We start from the raw sequence: 20,544 nt of genomic DNA, 5'->3' as shown, positions 1-20,544 counted from the left end.
AGACCCTGACGGCCTCTGCGACATAGGATCAGGCATGGGTAGGGACTCTGACTGTCCTAAGGCTTCAGCTTTTTCTAACCTTTTATGTAAGGAATTCACACTATCATTTAAAACCTTCCACATATCCATCCAATCAGGTGTCGGCGCCGTCGGCGGAGACACCACATTCATTTGCTCCCGCTCTGCTTCCACATAGCCTCCTCATCAGACATGTCGACACAAGCGTACCGACACACCACACACACAGGGAATGCCCTTTTTGAAGACAGTTCCCCCACAAGGCCCTTTGGAGAGACAGAGAAAGAGTATGCCAGCACACACCCCAGTGCTATAACCCAGGAATAACACAGTAACTTAATGTTAACCCAGTAGCTGCTGTATATTGTGTTTTTTGCGCCTAATTTATGTGCCCCCCCCTCTCTTTTTACCCTCTTCTACCGTGAATCTGCAAGGGAGAGCCTGGGGAGCTTCTTCTCAGCGGAGCTGTGGAGAAAAAATGGCGCTGGTGAGTGCTGAGGGAGAAGCCCCGCCCCCTCGACGGCGGGCTTCTGTCCCGCTCAAATATGCATTTTCTTGGCGGGGGCTCATACATATATACAGTGCCCAACTGTATATATGTGTACTTTTGCCAAAAGAGGTCCATATGCTGCCCAGGGCGCCCCCCCGTGCGCCCTGCACCCTTACAGTGACCGGAGTATGTGAGGTGTATGGGAGCAATGGCGCACAGCTGCAGTGCTTTGCGTTACCTCAGTGAAGAACGGAGTCTTCTGCCGCCGATTTCGAAGTCTTCTTGCTTCTCATACTCACCCGGCTCGGTCTTCCGGCTCTACGAGGGGGACGGCGGCGCGGCTCTGGGATCGGACGGCGAGGGTGAGATCCTGCGTACGATCCCTCTGGAGCTAATGGTGTCAAGTAGCCTAATAAGCAGGACCTAGCTTCAGAGAGTAGGGCTGCTTCTCTCCCCTCAGACCCACGATGCAGGGAGTCAGTTGCCAGCAGAGCTCCCTGAAAATAAAAAACCTAACAAAATACTTTCTCACAGCAAGCTCAGGAGAGCTCACTGAACAGCACCCAACTCGTCCGGGCACAGTCTCAAACTGAGGTCTGGAGGAGGGACATAGAGGGAGGAGCCAGAGCACACCAGAATCTAAATTCTTTCTTAAAGTGCCCATGTCTCCTGCGGAGCCCGTCTATTCCCCATGGTCCTTACGGAGTCCCAAGCATCCACTAGGACGTTAGAGAAAAATAAATAACCCTAGCGTGAATATTTGTGCAGGGCAGACTAGATGGGCCAATTGGTTCTTATTCTATGGTTCTATTCAATGTTCCATTGGATTATGCTGATAATTTTATCTCTGAAAAGCGTAAACCACCTGTTATAAAACCATATAGCATTGTACAGACACCAGTCCTGCACCAGCCCCAGCGCTAGACAGTCCATTTCACTATAGCAGAGGTCACAAGTGCTGCGTCCCTCGGCTATAATAAAGTGTCAGCTGAAAAGCAGTGGGGCTCATGACCCCAGCAGGCCGGGAAGGAGGCTATTATTTACTAAGAAAGGGACTCAGTGTGGCCCCAGAACATGGACAGGTGGCCCGAAGGCTCCTGCCACTATAGAAAGAGTACAAAATGCGAAAGCAGCATTACAAATAAAATTTAAAAAGTTAATAAAATTCCTCAAACACCCATTTACCACTTTATTAGGTAACACATTATTTTGTCCTGTCTTAATAAATCATAATCCAAATGGGGCAAAGGATGTAAGAGAGACATTAAAGCCCTTTTATGCCAAGACACCCAAGTTCCTCCAGAGGTCCCAGTGGTAGGGGCTACCCTACAACCAAGAAGACTATGTAGTCATAGTATCACCTTTCATAATGTCAATAGTCAGGTTATATACATAGAGGTTATGCTGACAGTCAAAATGGCGACAGTGTGATTATGTCAACAGGTACAACGCTGGCAGTCCATGTTAGTGTTAGGCTGTGCGAAGGGGTAAGGTTAGTGCTCAAATGGGTTAAGGCCGACTGTCATCCACAAAGGTTACAATTTATATCACATCCACCCATAAGTGGTGTGAGGAGCCCAATATCTTTTTGGGTTTGGGTTCTTAGATTTTGTGAGTTGGGGTACAAGGTCCACTTGGGCAGGGACTATATGAGTGGCCGAAATATTCTCTGTAAAGCTCTGCAGAATGTGTGTGCTATATACTGTATAATACCATGCAGATACAGATATGTTCACTCTGACTTAAGACAACATTTACATTGCTCCAGGCGGTCACTAATGACTTGGGTTACCTCGCAGTGACCTGACAGCGACTCTTCCCATATCAGTGCACCAGCCATTTACAGGAATCTCCTCGTACATCTCCATGAGGGTCCTAGGCTTCTCCTATGAGTCCAGAGTTGAACTTCAAGTGTTTCTCATTCAAGGCATTAGATGGATATAGCTGATCCTTGATCTATAATGTCCCAGCGAGGACCTTATACCAGCTAGTAATATTTTGTAGTCAGATAAGCTTTACTAATCCATAAAGGGACCCTGCTTCCTACAGTACATGGTGGTGTCCAGAGGAGGGGAATGCTATCGCGAAAAAATACCTCTTTTTGGGTAAAAAAACGGAAATTGGTGAAATTTAGTATGGAAGTGGAATTCCTCTATAGTAGTATAGAATAATCATGACATGGGGAATGGTGACGAAGCAGTGGGAGGCAAGCTTAAAGATGTGTCCACTATATCTAGCCTCCCTGCACGCTAAACCGCCCTTCTAGTCACGCGATGCCGTGGCATGACTTGGTAGCGCAGAACGTCTTTATGTGCAACTTTTCCCATTAAAATGCAAATAAGACGCACAAGCAGCTTTTGCTGATTACAATGATATGTGGCATGCATATATTCTGTGTGCACCTGCGGCTGTATCTGCATATGATACGCTACTCTACAGTGTTTTCCTAGACAACACTGTAACGTAGCATTTCCGATGCAGTTACAGAACATAGGCATGCCGCATATTATTTTAATCAGCAGAGTCTGCTGGTGCGCCCTATTCATAAAAATAATAAGACGCAAAATAAGACGCCCAATGCTAACAGAGTTGCACGGGACCGGTCAGCTCACGCCAGGCATCTCCCGCTGCTTGGCATATTGAGGTAAGACTTATGAGGACGCATCTGTACATGGTTTGGTGATGTTATGATATGAATACCTATGTTTTACTGTTTTATTAATCTAATTTATAGTTCTATAGCACTGTCAATACCACACCCATCTGTTTTTGGATGTTGGATGTTGTGAGTACAGTTCCCTTTTTGAACACTCTAGCAGTGTAGTGTACTGTTTGCAGTGTAGTTTATGATTTGTAATGTCATTTATATTGGTTATTGATGAACATTCTCTGAAATAGCCAGGGCTGTCCTTGCTCTGGCCCTGGGAAGTGTGTCCCTATCTATAAAAACTCATTGTTTGGTAAAATCATGAATTATAGCAAAAGAATATAGATGAACATAAAAGATAACTTCAGTCTATGCCACATGCTGAGGCTTACTGTATTTACTAGTATCACTCACAGCTGTACGGTAGCCCATGGTAACCAATTAGCTTTTATCTATGTGGTGCAATTTCGTCAGTGAAAGCAGGCGTCTGATTGGTTGCTCTGGCTTACCATAGATTTGCACCACTAAGCAGTACAGGTAAATAATCCTAATGCTACATATCTACCCTTTCCGTGAACAATTACCATGAATACTGCACGCCAATCTCAGGAGCCATGGCAAGTGACGATCCCTACGGCCACCGCTCCACTCTCCGGTCACCTCATAATATTTACACACAGACTTTAGGTTCGTCGTTAGTGTTTTATTCCACAGCCTTGTTTTCAATTAACAGTTTAAATTAGACTTGACAGCTTCATTTCATTTGAGAGCGAGAGAACACAAAGCAGCAATACTACAATTCAGCAGCTGAGCACGAGGTGATTAAAGGAAAAAGAAAGAATCATCCGACAAATCAATAGAAGAAACAATGGTGACCCATTTATATAATATATTCCAAACTATGCAGTCTTATATATTACTATGGAAGCCTGCCACCCACAGAATACTGACCATGATATACAGATTGCTGTATGCACACAGCGGTATAGACAGATCATGTAAAGAACAATCTCTGGCAATTTTCATAGGGCATCATTTCTGTACATTATATGGAATTACTGTAAGAAGTCACCAAGGACTTCTGTGACAAAGAGACCTATGATCTAAGCCTTGGGGAGAGATAAAGTGACCGGTGATAAAGTACCAGCCAATCAACTCCTGGCATTTTTCAAACACAGCTTGTGACATGGCAGCTAGGAGCTGATTGGCTGGTACTTTATCTCTCTCCACGGCTTAGTATGTAGACCCCCTATATGAGGACAGAGGTAAAGTCTAAAGTTATTTTCTGACATCTGTAATAATGCTCAGTGGGGGCATCTCATTACTTATAATATACAAGTTTTGCGACTGAACACTGCAATGATGTCATCGGAACTCACTGATTACATGCGATGACATCACAACTCACTACAGATGTTATTTATAGGAGTTAATACATATGTTAACATTACTCGTGTACTTTGTCTATAACATGTAACAGTCCTGTGATCAGAATCATCATTAGAACAATCTCACTGAGCTTTAACATAACAAGCTATTCACCTTGGATTTGTACTTGGTCATAAGCTCCAAACATATTCATCCCTACTAATGTTATATGGTCTCCATTTACTTTTTGCCTTTTCTTTTTTCCATTTGGTATTTACCAATCTTGTTTAACACATCATGAAAACCCATGGAGGGGAGTGACAGGTCAAAGGTTGTAACCACAATGGCACGGTCCTTAATACAGTCACATATACGTCCTGCCAATATTGTAGGTTACTCTTTGATTGCTGGGCTGCATGAAGATCCAGGTCTCTTGCTTCTCTGAATCACAGAAAAAGATCACAGAGGAGACACTACGACAGTAGACCCGCCATTGACTCATGAATGTCACATTATGTATGTACTCTCAACAAACTGAACGGGATGTAGTCAGGATCCCGACCGCCAGAATGCCGGCAGCACCGCCACAGCTATTCCCACTCCTGAGTGTCCATTGAGCGAGAATAGAACCCTGCAAAGGGCTTCGTTGCGCTCGCCCTCCCTGCCGGCATTATGGCGGTCGGGATACCGGCATCGGTATTCTGACCGCCAGGATCCAGTACCCAAACCAGCTGAACAGGACTGTCCAACATGCAAGGCCTGATTTATCAAAAGTAGCTTTTTTAAAAAGGCCGATTTTCAGCAATTTTCTCCATAGCTGGTTTTAAAATGAAATTTTATTAAAGGGAAAGACGACAGGTTTTGGCTTTAAGAAAACTGCAGTTCTAAAACCCGCACCGGGGAAAAACACCTACATTAAAAACCCGACAATTAATCAGGCCAGCAACGTGTATCTTCAGTTGCTTTGGAATAAGTTTGTACGGTGTCTCTACCAGTGCCTCTCACAACACCAAGGCGTGTTTCCTAGACTTTGCTGTGCCATTTAAAGGGCCAATTTATTTTTAAAAGGCAATAGACGCTAAACAATTGCCTTTTAAAAAAAAAAAGCTGCGGACTGATGAAGAGTTCCCCTATATTCTTCCTTGGTGAATGGATCTTGCTGTATTACATCTTATGGTATTACATACAGTATAGGGATCCGCATCACACTTTGGCCCTCATTCCGAGTTGATCGTTCGCTAGCTGCTTTTAGCAGCAGTGCAAACGCTAGGCCGCCGCCCTCTGGAAGTGTATCTTAGCTTAGCAGAAGTGCGACCGAAAGGTTAGCAGAACTGCTCGTAAAAATTTTGTTGCAGTTTCTGAGCAGCTCCAAACCTACTCCTACCTTGCGATCACTGCAGACAGTTTAGTTCCTGCTTTGACGTCACAAACATGTCCTGCATTCAGCCAGCCACTCCCCCGTTTCCCCAGCCACTCGTGCGTTTTTACCTGACACGCCTGCGTTTTTTAGCACACTCCCTGAAAACGGCCAGTTACCACCCAGAAACACCCACTTCCTGTCAATCACTCACCGATCAACAGAGCGACAGAAAAGCGTCGCTCGACCTTGTGTAAAACTGCATAGTTTTGTGTGAAAGTAATTCGCGCGTGCGTACTGCGGCCCGTATGCATGCGCAGAAATGCCGCTTTTTCACCTAATCGCCGCGCTGCGACCGAAAGCAGCTAGCGATCAACTCGGAATGAGGGTCTATCAGCACAGCGACCAATCAGATGAGGCTAAACATGGTATGAACTGCAGTTGTACAGTGCATGGGGCATTAACCCCAATAATCAAATGCTTTGTACAACATATCTATAAAATAAACCATCACATCTCTAATCTTGCTAATGATTTTAGTATCTATTTAAAACTAAATTTTTTTTGTTGTTGTTGAAACTACTAGAACGATAAACTTGGCTCCTAAAATTACATCACCGAACACAGTCTGCAAAATCTGGAGAAAATAGGGCCACTATTTAGGCTCAGAGGGCCACAATTAGCCACTGCATGGCTCACCCTTATGGTGGCCAATATCTGGATCGGGATCAGTGGGATCCTGGGATTTAGGGCCAAAAACAGCTGGGATTCAATCCCCGGATTGGAAGCTCCAATCCCGGGGATTGAGGGATCAGCGTTGAACGTCCACAGGACGCTCACACACTGCCCGGCTTCCTTCTTCTGGCTCCAAAGCACAGCGTGAGAGGTCACGCTGCGCCGTCACACGCCGCTGGGAGCCGCCAGGAGAGAGCAGAGGATGTTCCCCACCCGCCCGCCCCTGGTATATGGTGAGTTATGTGTGCGGGGTGGGGCGAGGGGGCGCCCACATAGCTAAAAGCCAATCCCGGGCCATTTTTCAATCCCGATACCTGGGATTGAAAAAATGGCCCGGGATTGGCTTCCCTACTCACCCTGTCCTAAGGTGATGTCCTTCAACTACAGTATTCTGGATGTAATGTGGACACTGAAATATCACACTATATAGTAATTGTTCTGTTCTTATTTGGTTACAGTCTTCGATACTCCCTCCAACTTCTCCACCTCGGACGGTGGCTGATTTAACTTTATATAAGAAAAGTGCTTATGTAAGGAGAGGCTTATAAAGGGATGTTCATTTTGAACTCCTGTCCCTGCTTGACCTACAGACTGGAGGATCCTCTCTCCTGTGGCTCACACGTTACACTCCCCTTTCCACAGACTGACCTAGTAGCGGTACCTGGGGCTTATAAAGAGCCCCCCTAACCATTGTATCAGGACAGTGACCCTTGAAAGACTGCTATTGACTGGATACACCAATCAGCTGCAGCTTTTCATAATACAGTACATCATCTCAATACCGAGTTGGGTCAGTGTCCACACTCAAGAGGCATTAGACAAATTTGGATATTGTCCATGGTAGGGTCCCTAGAAGGAGGAACATAACGTTAAACAGACGATGGAAAAACATTTAACATTACTTCCCAGCTTTACACATCTAAAACCAACATATCAAAAAGTTTCCATATTGAAAACAGGAACTTAATGAAATAAAATACTAATATATATATATTAACAATGAGTGCAAGCTCTTTATCCAGTGGTGAGGGAACATTTACGCATGTTGTCACTTATTTATTTAGTTGTTCAATCAGTGCACCAACAACTCCTGTAGAATGTGGTTATATCTGGCCAGAGAAGACATGAAAGTCCCGGGTGAATTATCTTTTTGTCCGGTCCAGGTCATCAATAGCTGCCAGTAGCTTCTGTCTGGCCTTTTTATTAATGTGAGACCCCAGACAAACGTTCACCAGATTTGTTAGCTGCTTGGTTGAGTATTCCTAGAACAGAGGAGAAGAAATGCTCAATTAGACCATATGAAAGTCTGAACTAGTTGCATAACTATAATTTTATTTTACTCCATAGCTGTGGTCCGTCGTTCAGCCGGAACACAGATCAATGCACAGCTAACCTAGCCATGTTCTGGCTTTCATCAATAATGACAACTAACCCCATTACAGTCATCTCAGCACCCCATAGTGGTTTTGGGGAGCTACTGTATTAGGAGGGTTGTTTTCTTCTCCACATTTTGAGGCTGTTAATATGGGGCCTGCAGTGGTTGGGCGGTCTATATATGATATTTCAGGGGTGTTACAGTCATGGGAGCTACAGATAAAGCAGGTTTAAAGTAAGTGTACAGTGCAATCCAGAGCCTGCCACCTGAGCCACTACACAACAATATTACTGTGCTGAAGGTTGGAAGTGAAAAGTGCGGAGGAGATTATCAGTCTCACATCTAATGGAGACATGTTGTAGAAGAGAGGTCATGTGAATGTTGCATTCTGTAGGTGGGTTGTGCCCAGGAGAGTTAGGGTGTCTAAATCAGGCATGCAGTAAATTTAGACTGCCGCTAAATGGGTCCAAAACCAAGGCTTCATACCCAACATACTACTGTTGAAGACACCTAGCTCACCCTGTGCTCTTTTATCCAACGCTCCATGTCATTCTCAGTCAGGTAGTAGGCCTTGATGTAAGTCTCCACAAATTCCTTGTCAGGAATCGGACGGATGTCAGTCAGCTTCTCCAGCTTCATCAGGAACTGCTGGAAGTCCAGCTGCATCAGAGCTCGGCCTTCGTTGCTGCACTTCTTTACATTGGCGTAACTAAGCAAGGTGACAGAACAATAATGTGCTGTAAAGTCGGTTTCAGCAGCATAAAACAAAACACAACTAACTGCACAAATCTTACCTGATGAATGTGCTGCGTCTGAGATATGGGACCAGGTATATTACTTTCAGCACAGCGCGGCATCTCCGGTCTATCAGTACTAATGAGGGGAATTATACAATGCTTGGGAAGCCTGAAGCTGTACCGCCACTTTGGGATTAGGGATCTATTTACTGAGCTTTGGACGGAGATAAAGTACCAGTCACTCAGCTCCTGCCATTTTTCAAACACAGCCTGTTACATTGCAGTTAGGAGCCGATTGGTTGGTACTTTACCTTCACCCAAGGCTTAGTAAATATACCCATTAGTTTCCTTGCCACTCATAAAGGTATTCTGTTACTGATAGTTATACAGTTTTCCATCCCTCAACTACAATTGTTTTCTACCTCAAAGAGGATACGCATTTTAGTTTCCTCAGAGTATAAATTAAAATATAATGATTTTTTTCCAAGTGCATCAGTTTTCCAGCTTACCTGATTGTGCCTTAGGAAGTTATCGCATTATTCAAGATGTTCTATTTGCCTACTGAATCTTTACATATGTGTTTAGGAAATATACCAAAATGTCGCTTCGCTTCTGGAGACACTGGGGCAGATTTATTAAACCTGGTGAAGTGATAAAGTGGAAGGTGATAATGCACCAGCCAGTCAGCTCCTAACTGTCATTTTTCATACCCAGCCTGTAACATGACAGTTAGGAGCTGATTGGCTGGTACTTTATCAACTTTCACTTTAATACTTCTCCAGGCTCAATAAATCTGCCCCTCTGTTACTAAATCCATAGCACTGAATAAAGTGTTACATACTGTATCAGGAGATACTGCTGCTAAATCCATAGAACTGAACAAAGTGTTACATACTGTATCAGGAGATACTGCTGCTAAATCCATAGCACTGAACAAAGTGTTACATACTGTATCAGGAGATACTGCTGCTAAATCCATAGCACTGAACAAAGTGTTACATACTGTATCAGGAGATACTGCTGCTAAATACATAGCACTGAACAAAGTGTTACATACTGTATCAGGAGATACTGCTGCTAAATACATAGCACTGAAGAAAGTGTTACATACTGTATCAGGAGATACTGCTGCTAAATACATAGCACTGAACAAAGTGTTACATACTGTATCAGGAGATTCCGCTGCTAAATCCATAGCACTGAACAATGTGTTACATACTGTATCAGGAAATACTGCTGCTAAATCCATAGCACTGAACAAAGTGTTACATACTGTATCAGGAGATACTGCTGCTAAATCCATAGAACTGAACAAAGTGTTACATACTGTATCAGGAGATACTGCTGCTAAATACATAGCACTGAAGAAAGTGTTACATACTGTATCAGGAGATACTGCTGCTAAATCCATAGCACTGAACAAAGTGTTACATACTGTATCAGGAGATACTGCTGCTAAATCCATAGCACTGAACAAAGTGTTACATACTGTATCAGGAAATACTGCTGCTAAATCCATAGCACTGAACAAAGTGTTACATACTGTATCAGGAGATACTGCTGCTAAATCCATAGAACTGAACAAAGTGTTACATACTGTATCAGGAAATACTGCTGCTAAATCCATAGCACTGAACAAAGTGTTACATACTGTATCAGGAGATACTGCTACTAAATCCATAGCACTGAACAAAGTGTTACATACTGTATCAGGAAATACTGCTGCTAAATCCATAGCACTGAACAAAGTGTTACATACTGTATCAGGAGATACTGCTGCTAAATCCATAGAACTGAACAAAGTGTTACATACTGTATCAGGAGATACTGCTGCTAAATACATAGCACTGAAGAAAGTGTTACATACTGTATCAGGAGATACTGCTGCTAAATCCATAGCACTGAACAAAGTGTTACATACTGTATCAGGAGATACTGCTGCTAAATCCATAGCACTGAACAAAGTGTTACATACTGTATCAGGAAATACTGCTGCTAAATCCATAGCACTGAACAAAGTGTTACATACTGTATCAGGAGATACTGCTGCTAAATCCATAGAACTGAACAAAGTGTTACATACTGTATCAGGAAATACTGCTGCTAAATCCATAGCACTGAACAAAGTGTTACATACTGTATCAGGAGATACTGCTGCTAAATCCATAGCACTGAACAAAGTGTTACATACTGTATCAGGAGATACTGCTGCTAAATCCATAGCACTGAACAAAGTGTTACATACTGTATCAGGAGATACTGCTGCTAAATACATAGCACTGAACAAAGTGTTACATACTGTATCAGGAGATTCCGCTGCTAAATCCATAGCACTGAACAATGTGTTACATACTGTATCAGGAAATACTGCTGCTAAATCCATAGCACTGAACAAAGTGTTACATACTGTATCAGGAGATACTGCTGCTAAATCCATAGAACTGAACAAAGTGTTACATACTGTATCAGGAGATACTGCTGCTAAATACATAGCACTGAAGAAAGTGTTACATACTGTATCAGGAGATACTGCTGCTAAATCCATAGCACTGAACAAAGTGTTACATACTGTATCAGGAGATACTGCTGCTAAATCCATAGCACTGAACAAAGTGTTACATACTGTATCAGGAAATACTGCTGCTAAATCCATAGCACTGAACAAAGTGTTACATACTGTATCAGGAGATACTGCTGCTAAATCCATAGAACTGAACAAAGTGTTACATACTGTATCAGGAAATACTGCTGCTAAATCCATAGCACTGAACAAAGTGTTACATACTGTATCAGGAGATACTGCTACTAAATCCATAGCACTGAACAAAGTGTTACATACTGTATCAGGAAATACTGCTGCTAAATCCATAGCACTGAACAAAGTGTTACATACTGTATCAGGAGATACTGCTGCTAAATCCATAGAACTGAACAAAGTGTTACATACTGTATCAGGAGATACTGCTGCTAAATACATAGCACTGAAGAAAGTGTTACATACTGTATCAGGAGATACTGCTGCTAAATCCATAGCACTGAACAAAGTGTTACATACTGTATCAGGAGATACTGCTGCTAAATCCATAGCACTGAACAAAGTGTTACATACTGTATCAGGAAATACTGCTGCTAAATCCATAGCACTGAACAAAGTGTTACATACTGTATCAGGAGATACTGCTGCTAAATCCATAGAACTGAACAAAGTGTTACATACTGTATCAGGAAATACTGCTGCTAAATCCATAGCACTGAACAAAGTGTTACATACTGTATCAGGAGATACTGCTGCTAAATCCATAGCACTGAACAAAGTGTTACATACTGTATCAGGAGATACTGCTGCTAAATCCATAGCACTGAACAAAGTGTTACATACTGTATCAGGAGATACTGCTGCTAAATACATAGCACTGAACAAAGTGTTACATACTGTATCAGGAGATACTGCTGCTAAATACATAGCACTGAAGAAAGTGTTACATACTGTATCAGGAGATACTGCTGCTAAATACATAGCACTGAACAAAGTGTTGCATACTGTATCAGGAGATTCCGCTGCTAAATCCATAGCACTGAACAATGTGTTACATACTGTATCAGGAAATACTGCTGCTAAATCCATAGCACTGAACAAAGTGTTACATACTGTATCAGGAGATACTGCTGCTAAATCCATAGAACTGAACAAAGTGTTACATACTGTATCAGGAAATACTGCTGCTAAATCCATTGAATGTAATAAATTACTAAATGTACTGGTGGAAAGGGTAAATTTCACTTGAATCTATAGTAGTGGAAACATTTGCACTTAAGAACAATTATTGCTACTTTTCACTCATATATGTATAAGATGTGTTTCATCCTTTAGTAAATAAACCCCTTATAGTTACTGGGCAATAAGCAACAAGACATCTACGCTGCACCCTTGTGACCCGTAAAAACATTTTCGTATTTAACCATTTTGTCGAAGGCGGCACGTACCCCTCCACAAGCGTCCTGTTGGCGAGTCGGATACAGTGCTCCCACAGTATATTGGAGACAGGCAGCGGAATCCGGACATGCTTTGATAGCTCAGATAACTTCTTATTAAACTGCTCAAATTCCTGTAACACAAGATCATCATTACATTCTTATTACATAAAGTGTACAGCAAGCACAACAAAAATACTTCTGTTCAGCCTTGATACCCCATCCCTTTATAACACTTACTACCAGGTAATTGTTTTGTACAAAAAGTATATAGAATTGTAATCACTTTCCTGTGTCTGAGGCAGCAGCTACACAAAAGTGAAGGTGCCTTCTAGGGACCAGTAGGCACAGGAGGGCCAACAGTATTATAAAAATGGGTTGTTGTTTTTTTGGGGGGGAGGTTGTTGACAAATGTCAGCGGTAAAGGGTCCTAAACCAATCTGTTTTCTAGGACCCCATAAGATCTTCATTTCTGAGCTGAGATCATACACTATATCCCTACATTTTGTATCTTCCATCCAGTAGATTCTGAAGGGACAACCAAGGGGCATGTTTGGGAGGCCAGATAAACCAACTTACAGTCCCCAGCTCACAAGTAGAACGGTTAGAAACAAGTTGAATACAGGATTAACTTTCCACCAAAAAAAAACAGAAAAGCTAAGAAACTGCAAATTAAAAAGGTAATAAATCGTAGAATTTTTTTTTTAAATTCAAAACTTTATGTAAGTTTGTTATAGTGCACTGGTAAAATAGGATTTTAATTACCTACTGGTAAATCCTTTTCTCGTAGTCCATAAGGGATATTGGGGAATTAGTACGATGGGGTATAGACGGGGTCCAAAGGAGCAGGTGCACTTTAAATTTCTTGCCCTCTATGCCCCCTCCTACAAGCAGTTATAGGTAAAATAGTGCCCGAACGAGAAAGGACATACATGAGAGAAGGAACATAACAACAATGAGTGGTGAGATTCACACACCAGCACACCAATAACATAAAACGACCAGCAACGGCTGGTAACAAACAGCAACAGCTGAACAGGTAACCATATAAGAGACAACCTGCAGAAAACTCAACGCACTGAGGCGGGCGCTCAATATCCTACGAAAAAAGGATTTACCGGTAGGTAATTAAAATCCTATTTTCTCTAGCATCCATAAGGGATATTGGGGAATTAGTAGGATGGGGACGTCCCAAAGCTTCCAGAATGGGCGGGAATGTGCGGAGACGCCTGCAGCACCGCCTGCCCAAACTGGGTATCCTCTTTGGCCATGGTATCAAACCTGTAGAACTTCACAAAGGTGTTCTTCCCCGACCAGGTAGGAGCTTGGCATAGTTGGAAGGCAGAGACTCCACGGGCAGCTGCCCAGGAAGACCCCACTGATCTTGTAGAGTGGGCCTTCAGAGACTGTGGAACAGGTAAGGCTGCCAACACATAGGCCTGTTGGATAGTAAGCCAAAACCAATGAGCAATGGACTGCTTAGAAGACGGGCAACCCCTTTTCTGCGCATCATATAGCACGAACAAGGAATCCGTTTTTCTGATCCGATCCATTCTCTTGACATAGATCTTCAAGGCTCGCACAGTATCCAATGCCTCCGGAGGAGCTGAAGTGCCAGAACTTGACAGAACCACAATAGGTTGATTCAAGTGGAACACAGAAACGACCTTCAGCAGGAACTGCTGCCTAGTCCTGAGCACCGCTCTGTCCTCGTAAAGGACCAAGTTGAGACTTTTACATGATAAGGCCCCCAATTCTGAGACACGTCTAGCAGAAGCCAGGGCCAATAACATCACCGTCTTCCACATAAGGTACTTGTCTTCTACAGTCATCAGAGGTTCAAACCAGGAGGACTGTAGAAATTCCAACACTACATTCAAATCCCAGGGTGTCGTGGGCGGCACAAAGGAGGTTGTATGTGAAATACCCCTTGCAAGAAGGTCTGAACTTCCGGCAACACTGTCAATTTCTTCTGGAAGAAAATTGAGAGAGCTGAAATCTGGACCTTAATGGAACCCAGACGTAAGCCCTTATCCACGACAGCCTGCAGGAAACGTCCCAAGTGGAACTCCGCAGGAGGATACGTGCGTTCCTCGCACAAAGAGACATATCTTCTCCAGATAGGATGATAGGGTTTTGACATCACAAGTTTCCTGGCCTGAACCATGGTAGCAATAACCCTTTTGGAAAGGCCCTTATAAGCTAGGATGTTCCGCTCAACCTCCATGCCGTTAAACGAAGTCACCGTTCCTTCGGGTAGAGGCCAAAGGACTTCGACGGACATGTCCGGAAGATCAGTGTACCACGCCCTGAAAGGCCAATCCGGGGGCAATCAGAATTGCCTGGACTCTGATTCCTGATTCACTTTAGCACCCTTGGGAGCAATGGAATCGAAGGAAACAGGTAGACCAGCCGGTAAGTCTAAGTGCATCTACTGCCCTCGCCTGAGGGGCCCTGGTTCGTGAGCAATACCAGCGAAGATCTTGTTGAGTCGAGAAGCCATCATGTATATTTGTGGGCAGCCCCACCGGTCGATGATCTGCTGAAACACCTGATGGTGGAGCCCCCACTCTCCCAGATGGAAATTGTGACGACTCAGGAAGTCCGCTTCCCAGTTGTCTACTCCCGGAATGAAGACTGCGGACATTGCTCTTGAATTTCTTTCTGCCCTATCCTTGACATTTCTTGCATGCAGGCCCTGCTTTTTGTCCCTCCTTGCCGACTGATGTAAGCCACTACCGTGGCTTTGTCCAACTGAACTTGGATTGCGTGATCCCTGAGTAGAGGAGAGGCCTGAATCAGAGCATTGTAGATCGCCCGAAGTTCCAGTATGTTGATCAGAAGTAGGGCTTCGTGGGCTGACCACCTGCCCTGGAACTGAGCCCCTGGGTGACAGCTCCCCATCCTCTCAGACTCGCATCCATCGTGAGGAGGATCCAATACTGAATCCCGAAACTATGACCTTCCAGTAGGTTTGAGGACTGCAGCCACCATAGGAGGGAAATCCTGGCCTGAGGTGACAGCCGTATTATCCAGTGCATCTGAAGATCTGATCCAGATTCCTTGCTCAGGAGATCCAATTGAAATGTTCTGGCATGGAACCTTCCATATTGGATTGCCTCATATGACATTTTCCCCAACAATCTTGTGCAAAGATGGATGGATATTCGAGTAGGCCGGAGAACCATTCGGACCATCTCCTGAAGTGTTCTCGCCTTGTCCTCTGGCAGGAACACTTTCTGGGCCACAGTATCCAGCAGCATTCCCAGGAACAGGAGCAGCTGAGCTGGCTCCAGGTGGGATTTCTGTAACTTCAGGATCCACCCATGGTGTGACAGAAGTTGGATAGTGCAGTCTATATGGAGCAATAAAAGCTCCCTGGATCTCGCTTTTATCAAGAGATCGTCCAGATAAGGGACAATATTGACCCCCCTGTACCGGGAGTTGGAACATCATCTCCGCCATCACCTTCGTGAACACCCTTGGAGCTGTGGACAGGCTGAAGGGTAGCACCTGGGACTGGTAGTGATTGTTCAGCAGGGCAAACCTCAGGTAAGCCAGGTGAGGCGGCCAAATTGGGATATGGAGATAGGCATCTTTTATATCCAGGGAGACCATGAGCTCCCGTTCTTCCAGGCCCGCAATCACTGCTCGCAAGGATTCCATCTTGAACTTGAAACCCTTTAGGTAAGGGTTCAAGCAAAATGGGCCTTACCAAACCATACGGTTTCGGTACCACGAACAGGTTGGAGTAACCTTTCCCCTGTTGTCGCAGTGGCACTGGAACAATGACTTGGGACCAATTTTAGGATGGCCTGTTGCAGCGTAACACGCGTATCCTCCAAAGCTGGTAAGCTTGATTTGAAAAATTGTTGGGGAGGAGAGCCGTCAAACTCCAGCTTGTAGCCTTGAGAAATGAGGTCCTTTAACCAGGTAACCTGGCAGGAGCTTTCCCAGATGCGGCTGAAGTGATGCAGCCGACCTCCCACCTTAAGATTCCCTCAGGGTGGGTGGGCACAGTCATGCTGAGGCCTTAGTGGAAGCTGAACTGGTGCTCTCCTGAGAACCTGCGATTGCTGGTTTTCTTGTCTTTCCTCTGGTGCCTCTAGCTGCATTGGAGGCACCTCTGGCCCTAGATCTAAATCTGTCAGACCGAAAGGACTGGGCAGACGGCCCCGGGTAAGAACGTCTAGCTGGTGGGGCCCCACAGGGGAGAAACGTGGATTTACCAGCAGTAACTTTAGAAATCCACGTATCCAATTCCACCCCGAAGAGCTAATCCCCTGAAAAAGGGAGAGACTCTACACTGCGCTTGGACTCTGCGCCCGCTATCCACTGACGCAACCACATAGCTCTGCGCACCAACACTGCCATAGCAGTGGTCCTAGCATTAATATTGCCTATCTCCTTGAGAGAGTCACACAGGACGCATGCAGTGTCCTGAATGTGTTTTAGGAGAGTCACCATAGTGACCAGGGACATATCCCCTGAGGGGCTCCAGAATTTGAGTAGCCCACGTATGAATGGCATGAGTCATCCAGCAACCTGCTATGACTGGTCTTTGTGATATACCTGCTGCTGTGTAGATAGACTTCAGTGTAGTCTCTATTTTTCTATCCCCAGGGTCCTTCATGGTAAAGGAGCCAGGAGTTGGCAGTACTGCCTCTTTAGATAGGCGAGAGACTGATACGTCAACAGCCGGGGGTTCTTCCCAGCGCTTCCTGCCTTCAGGAGCCAATGGGAAAGTGTGCAAAACCCGTCTTGACACTTGGTATTTCTTATCTGGATTTTTCCAGGCTAACTTAAACCGGTCATCTAACTCTGCAGAATCAGGGAAGGTGACACTGAGTTTGTTCTCAGTTAAGAAAAATGACTGCTGTGCCGTAGCGTCCTCTAGAGGGAGTTTTAACACGTCCCGTATAGCAAGAATGAGGGGTTCAATACCCCGTGTAGAAGGTCCTCCTCATGTATCTCCTCATCAGAGTTTGAGTGTAAAGCAGGTAACCCACAATTTTGTGGTCCTGATCTAGAGGGGGGGCTGTGGAACATCTGCCCTTGCAGCTAGGTCTGCAACAGCCTGCTACAGTTGTTGTTTTCTGCGTATTAGCTGTGAGCTGAGATGACATAGCTGACATCATGTATTTTATGGCACCTAGGCAGGAAGGCTCTTGATCCTTTCCCCCAGCCCCCTCACTGAGTTGTGGGGACTGGCTGTATTGTTCACATGATATGGAACCAGATGTAGAGGGAGAGAATCTGGTGTGACATGCACTGCATAATTGGTGTTTTACCATGTTTACAGTAAACAACACTTATATACACATACAAACAAGTAATAGAATAGCAAGCCTGCCTTTACTGTATGTGAGAGGGAGACATAGAGAAATGAACAGCACACCAGCCAGTGAGGCTGCAAGCTGTTATATCACGGCGTAACACTAGAGTATCAGTCCTTTTCAGGAGACAGATTATGTACAATAGCGGCTCTCCCCCTTTTCTACACCCCTGTACCAGTTTTCCTGCGTATCCTGAGTGTCTGGAGGAGCTGTGTGTGCCTGCTGCTGCAGCTGTAAGGAGAGGAAGGCGCGAAAACGCTGCTGGTCCTGCTCTGAAGGAAGCTCTGCCCCCTGTACTGGTGCCGGAGCTTCATTGACATTTATACTGGCAAAGTCTCCATATAAGTATAAAACATCACAGCAAGTGTTAGTTTTCACTACCGCTGCCAGTGTACACAGGGGAGCTATAGCGGGTCCCCCCCAGGAGGGTTCCGTATGCCGCCTCTGAGTCTTTGCCACACCAAGAACCGGAGGGCCCCCCTAGCAGGACCTCCGGTTTGTACTCACCACTGTCGTCACCTTCAGGCAATGTTAGGGGTGTGCGGCGTGCAGTGATTGTGACGCTAAGGTGCAGTGCCCCGCTGAACAAACAACCCCTCAGGACAATGGTCCTGCAGCGGGGAAGCGGCTCTGACACCTTACAGAGGCCGGTGACCGTCTCCCCCCTAACTTCCATGGTGCAGGTATACTGTTGCCCAAACAGCATACCCAAAATAATAAAGTTTTAAAAGAAACTGAAGAAAACTCTCTGGAGCTCCACAGTGTGCATCCTCTCCTGAGGGCACTTTTTTTCTAAACTGCCTGTGGGAGGGGGCATAGAGGGGAGGAGCCAGTTAGGGCAGGATTAAGCCTTGGGGGTGCCCGGGGCACTTAAGACAGGGGGGCCTCGGTGGAAGGTGGAGGATGTATATAGACTGTGCATACCTCCCAACATGTCCCATTTCAGGACGGACAAAATGCTCTCTACCTGGACTTTTCTCTTAATATATGATTGATGTCACCTGTGTTGAAATATTTAATTGATAAGAAAGGTGTTTCAACACAGATGTTTGCAATCATAAATTAAGAAGGAAGTCCAGGTAGAAAGCATTTTGTCCCTCCTGGAATGGGTCATGGTGGGAGGTATAGATTGTGTATATTAAATTTAAACCAATAGTGTATACAAGTTTTAAACTAATAGTTTAATAATGCCTGGGTATTGTTTATACAGTAGCTCCACCTAATTGAAAGAAAACTATTTTATAAAATGTTGTTATAGTGGAGCAAAGACAATTTAAACAACCATAAAATACACATAGAAAAATAAAAATGTATCTTGTCACATGCAAGAATAGCAGCAGCCTCTGTACTACTTACACACTGGGACAGCACTCAGGAGGACTCTGTGTGTGTGTATCTATCTCTAGACCCAAATGGTTTCGTTGCATAACAGTTTACTCAAGACTCAGACACCCAGGCAGGGAGGAGCAGAAGCTGAGATCCCTGTGTCACTTACAGCTCTCTCCACCCTCCTATCTCTCCTCTAGTCAGAAAGCTCCATTTGTAGCTCATGAAAAATGATATTCCTGCGTCTCTGCCTGCACTGCATATTGGGGCTAATTCAGACTTGATCGCTGCTGTGCATGTCCGACGGCTGTCTTAGCCCTGCGATCGCCTCTTCCTGATTGACAGGCAGAGGTGGTCGCTGGGCAGAGGTGGCAGGCTGGCGGCGTTTTGCCGCCGTTTAGGGGGTGCGGTCCAGGCTGTGACGTCACACGCAGCCACTGCGACCCGGGCAGCGACGAGTAGATCCCTGCCAGCGGGCAGGAGCTGTGCTGGCTGGGAGCTACTCCTACAGTACAAAAGCATCTCCGCTATGCGATGCTTTTGTACTTGTACGACGGGGCAGGGCCTGACAGGCGGGGCGGACTAGCCCTGTGCTAGGCATCCCCCCGCATGTCAGGGAAGCTGATCACAGATGTGCTAAATTTAGCACATCTACGATCAGGTCTGAATAACCCCCATTGTCCTGCTCGCATTCTGGCTCTCTCTAAGAGGGAAAGCTAGTGATATCCGTGTGCTTTGGCCGGGGGGCCCCTGACATAGGGGGGCCCGGAGTACAGTATGCCCTGCATCCCCCCCATTAATCTGGCTATGTAGCCAGCACACCCAAGTGAAGAAATCTGAACCGGCTCCTTTATACCCCATCGTACTAATTCCCCAATATCCCTTATGGATACTAGAGAAAATGGAATATCTTTTACTTTTTAAGTAGGCTGAGTATATTTGCCGAACCTGGATTTAACGAACCAGTAAGTCCATGGTTAGACAATAAACATGTATATTAGTCATCTAAGTTATACACTTTTAATAAGTGCAAAATTATATTTATAATATAGCTGAACCATCCATTTCTGCTACTAAATCATTACTCATCCCCCGTTAAGTCAGGATAAGATCATTTGCAAAATATTTATTTTCTGCTGTCTGGTTCTGTAATTAACACACATGCCAAGGCTGTCTGGCCTCA

At 44.8% G+C, this 20,544-nt stretch overlaps 1 protein-coding gene across 2 annotated transcripts in view; it reads right to left on the bottom strand.

The window, feature by feature from the left end:
* Window positions 1–3,837: 3,837 nt before the first annotated feature.
* The window catches only part of VPS50 (VPS50 subunit of EARP/GARPII complex), a 548,228-nt gene continuing 531,521 nt past the window's right edge, over window positions 3,838–20,544 (bottom strand). For both annotated transcript variants that reach the window (XM_063921392.1, XM_063921391.1), the window contains exons 26-28: window positions 12,712–12,833; window positions 8,510–8,699; window positions 3,838–7,877 (exon numbers count right to left, since the gene is read on the bottom strand). In XM_063921392.1, the coding sequence (XP_063777462.1) occupies window positions 7,758–7,877; window positions 8,510–8,699; window positions 12,712–12,833 (432 nt within the window). In that variant the 3' untranslated portion in view covers window positions 3,838–7,757. The remainder of the gene's footprint in view (window positions 7,878–8,509; window positions 8,700–12,711; window positions 12,834–20,544) is intronic.

This window comes from Pseudophryne corroboree, chromosome 5 (assembly GCF_028390025.1).
Source record: "Pseudophryne corroboree isolate aPseCor3 chromosome 5, aPseCor3.hap2, whole genome shotgun sequence".
NCBI lineage: Eukaryota > Metazoa > Chordata > Amphibia > Anura > Myobatrachidae > Pseudophryne > Pseudophryne corroboree.
Note: the sequence above shows the minus strand (reverse complement) of the source record. Positions and strands in the feature narration are given on the sequence as shown.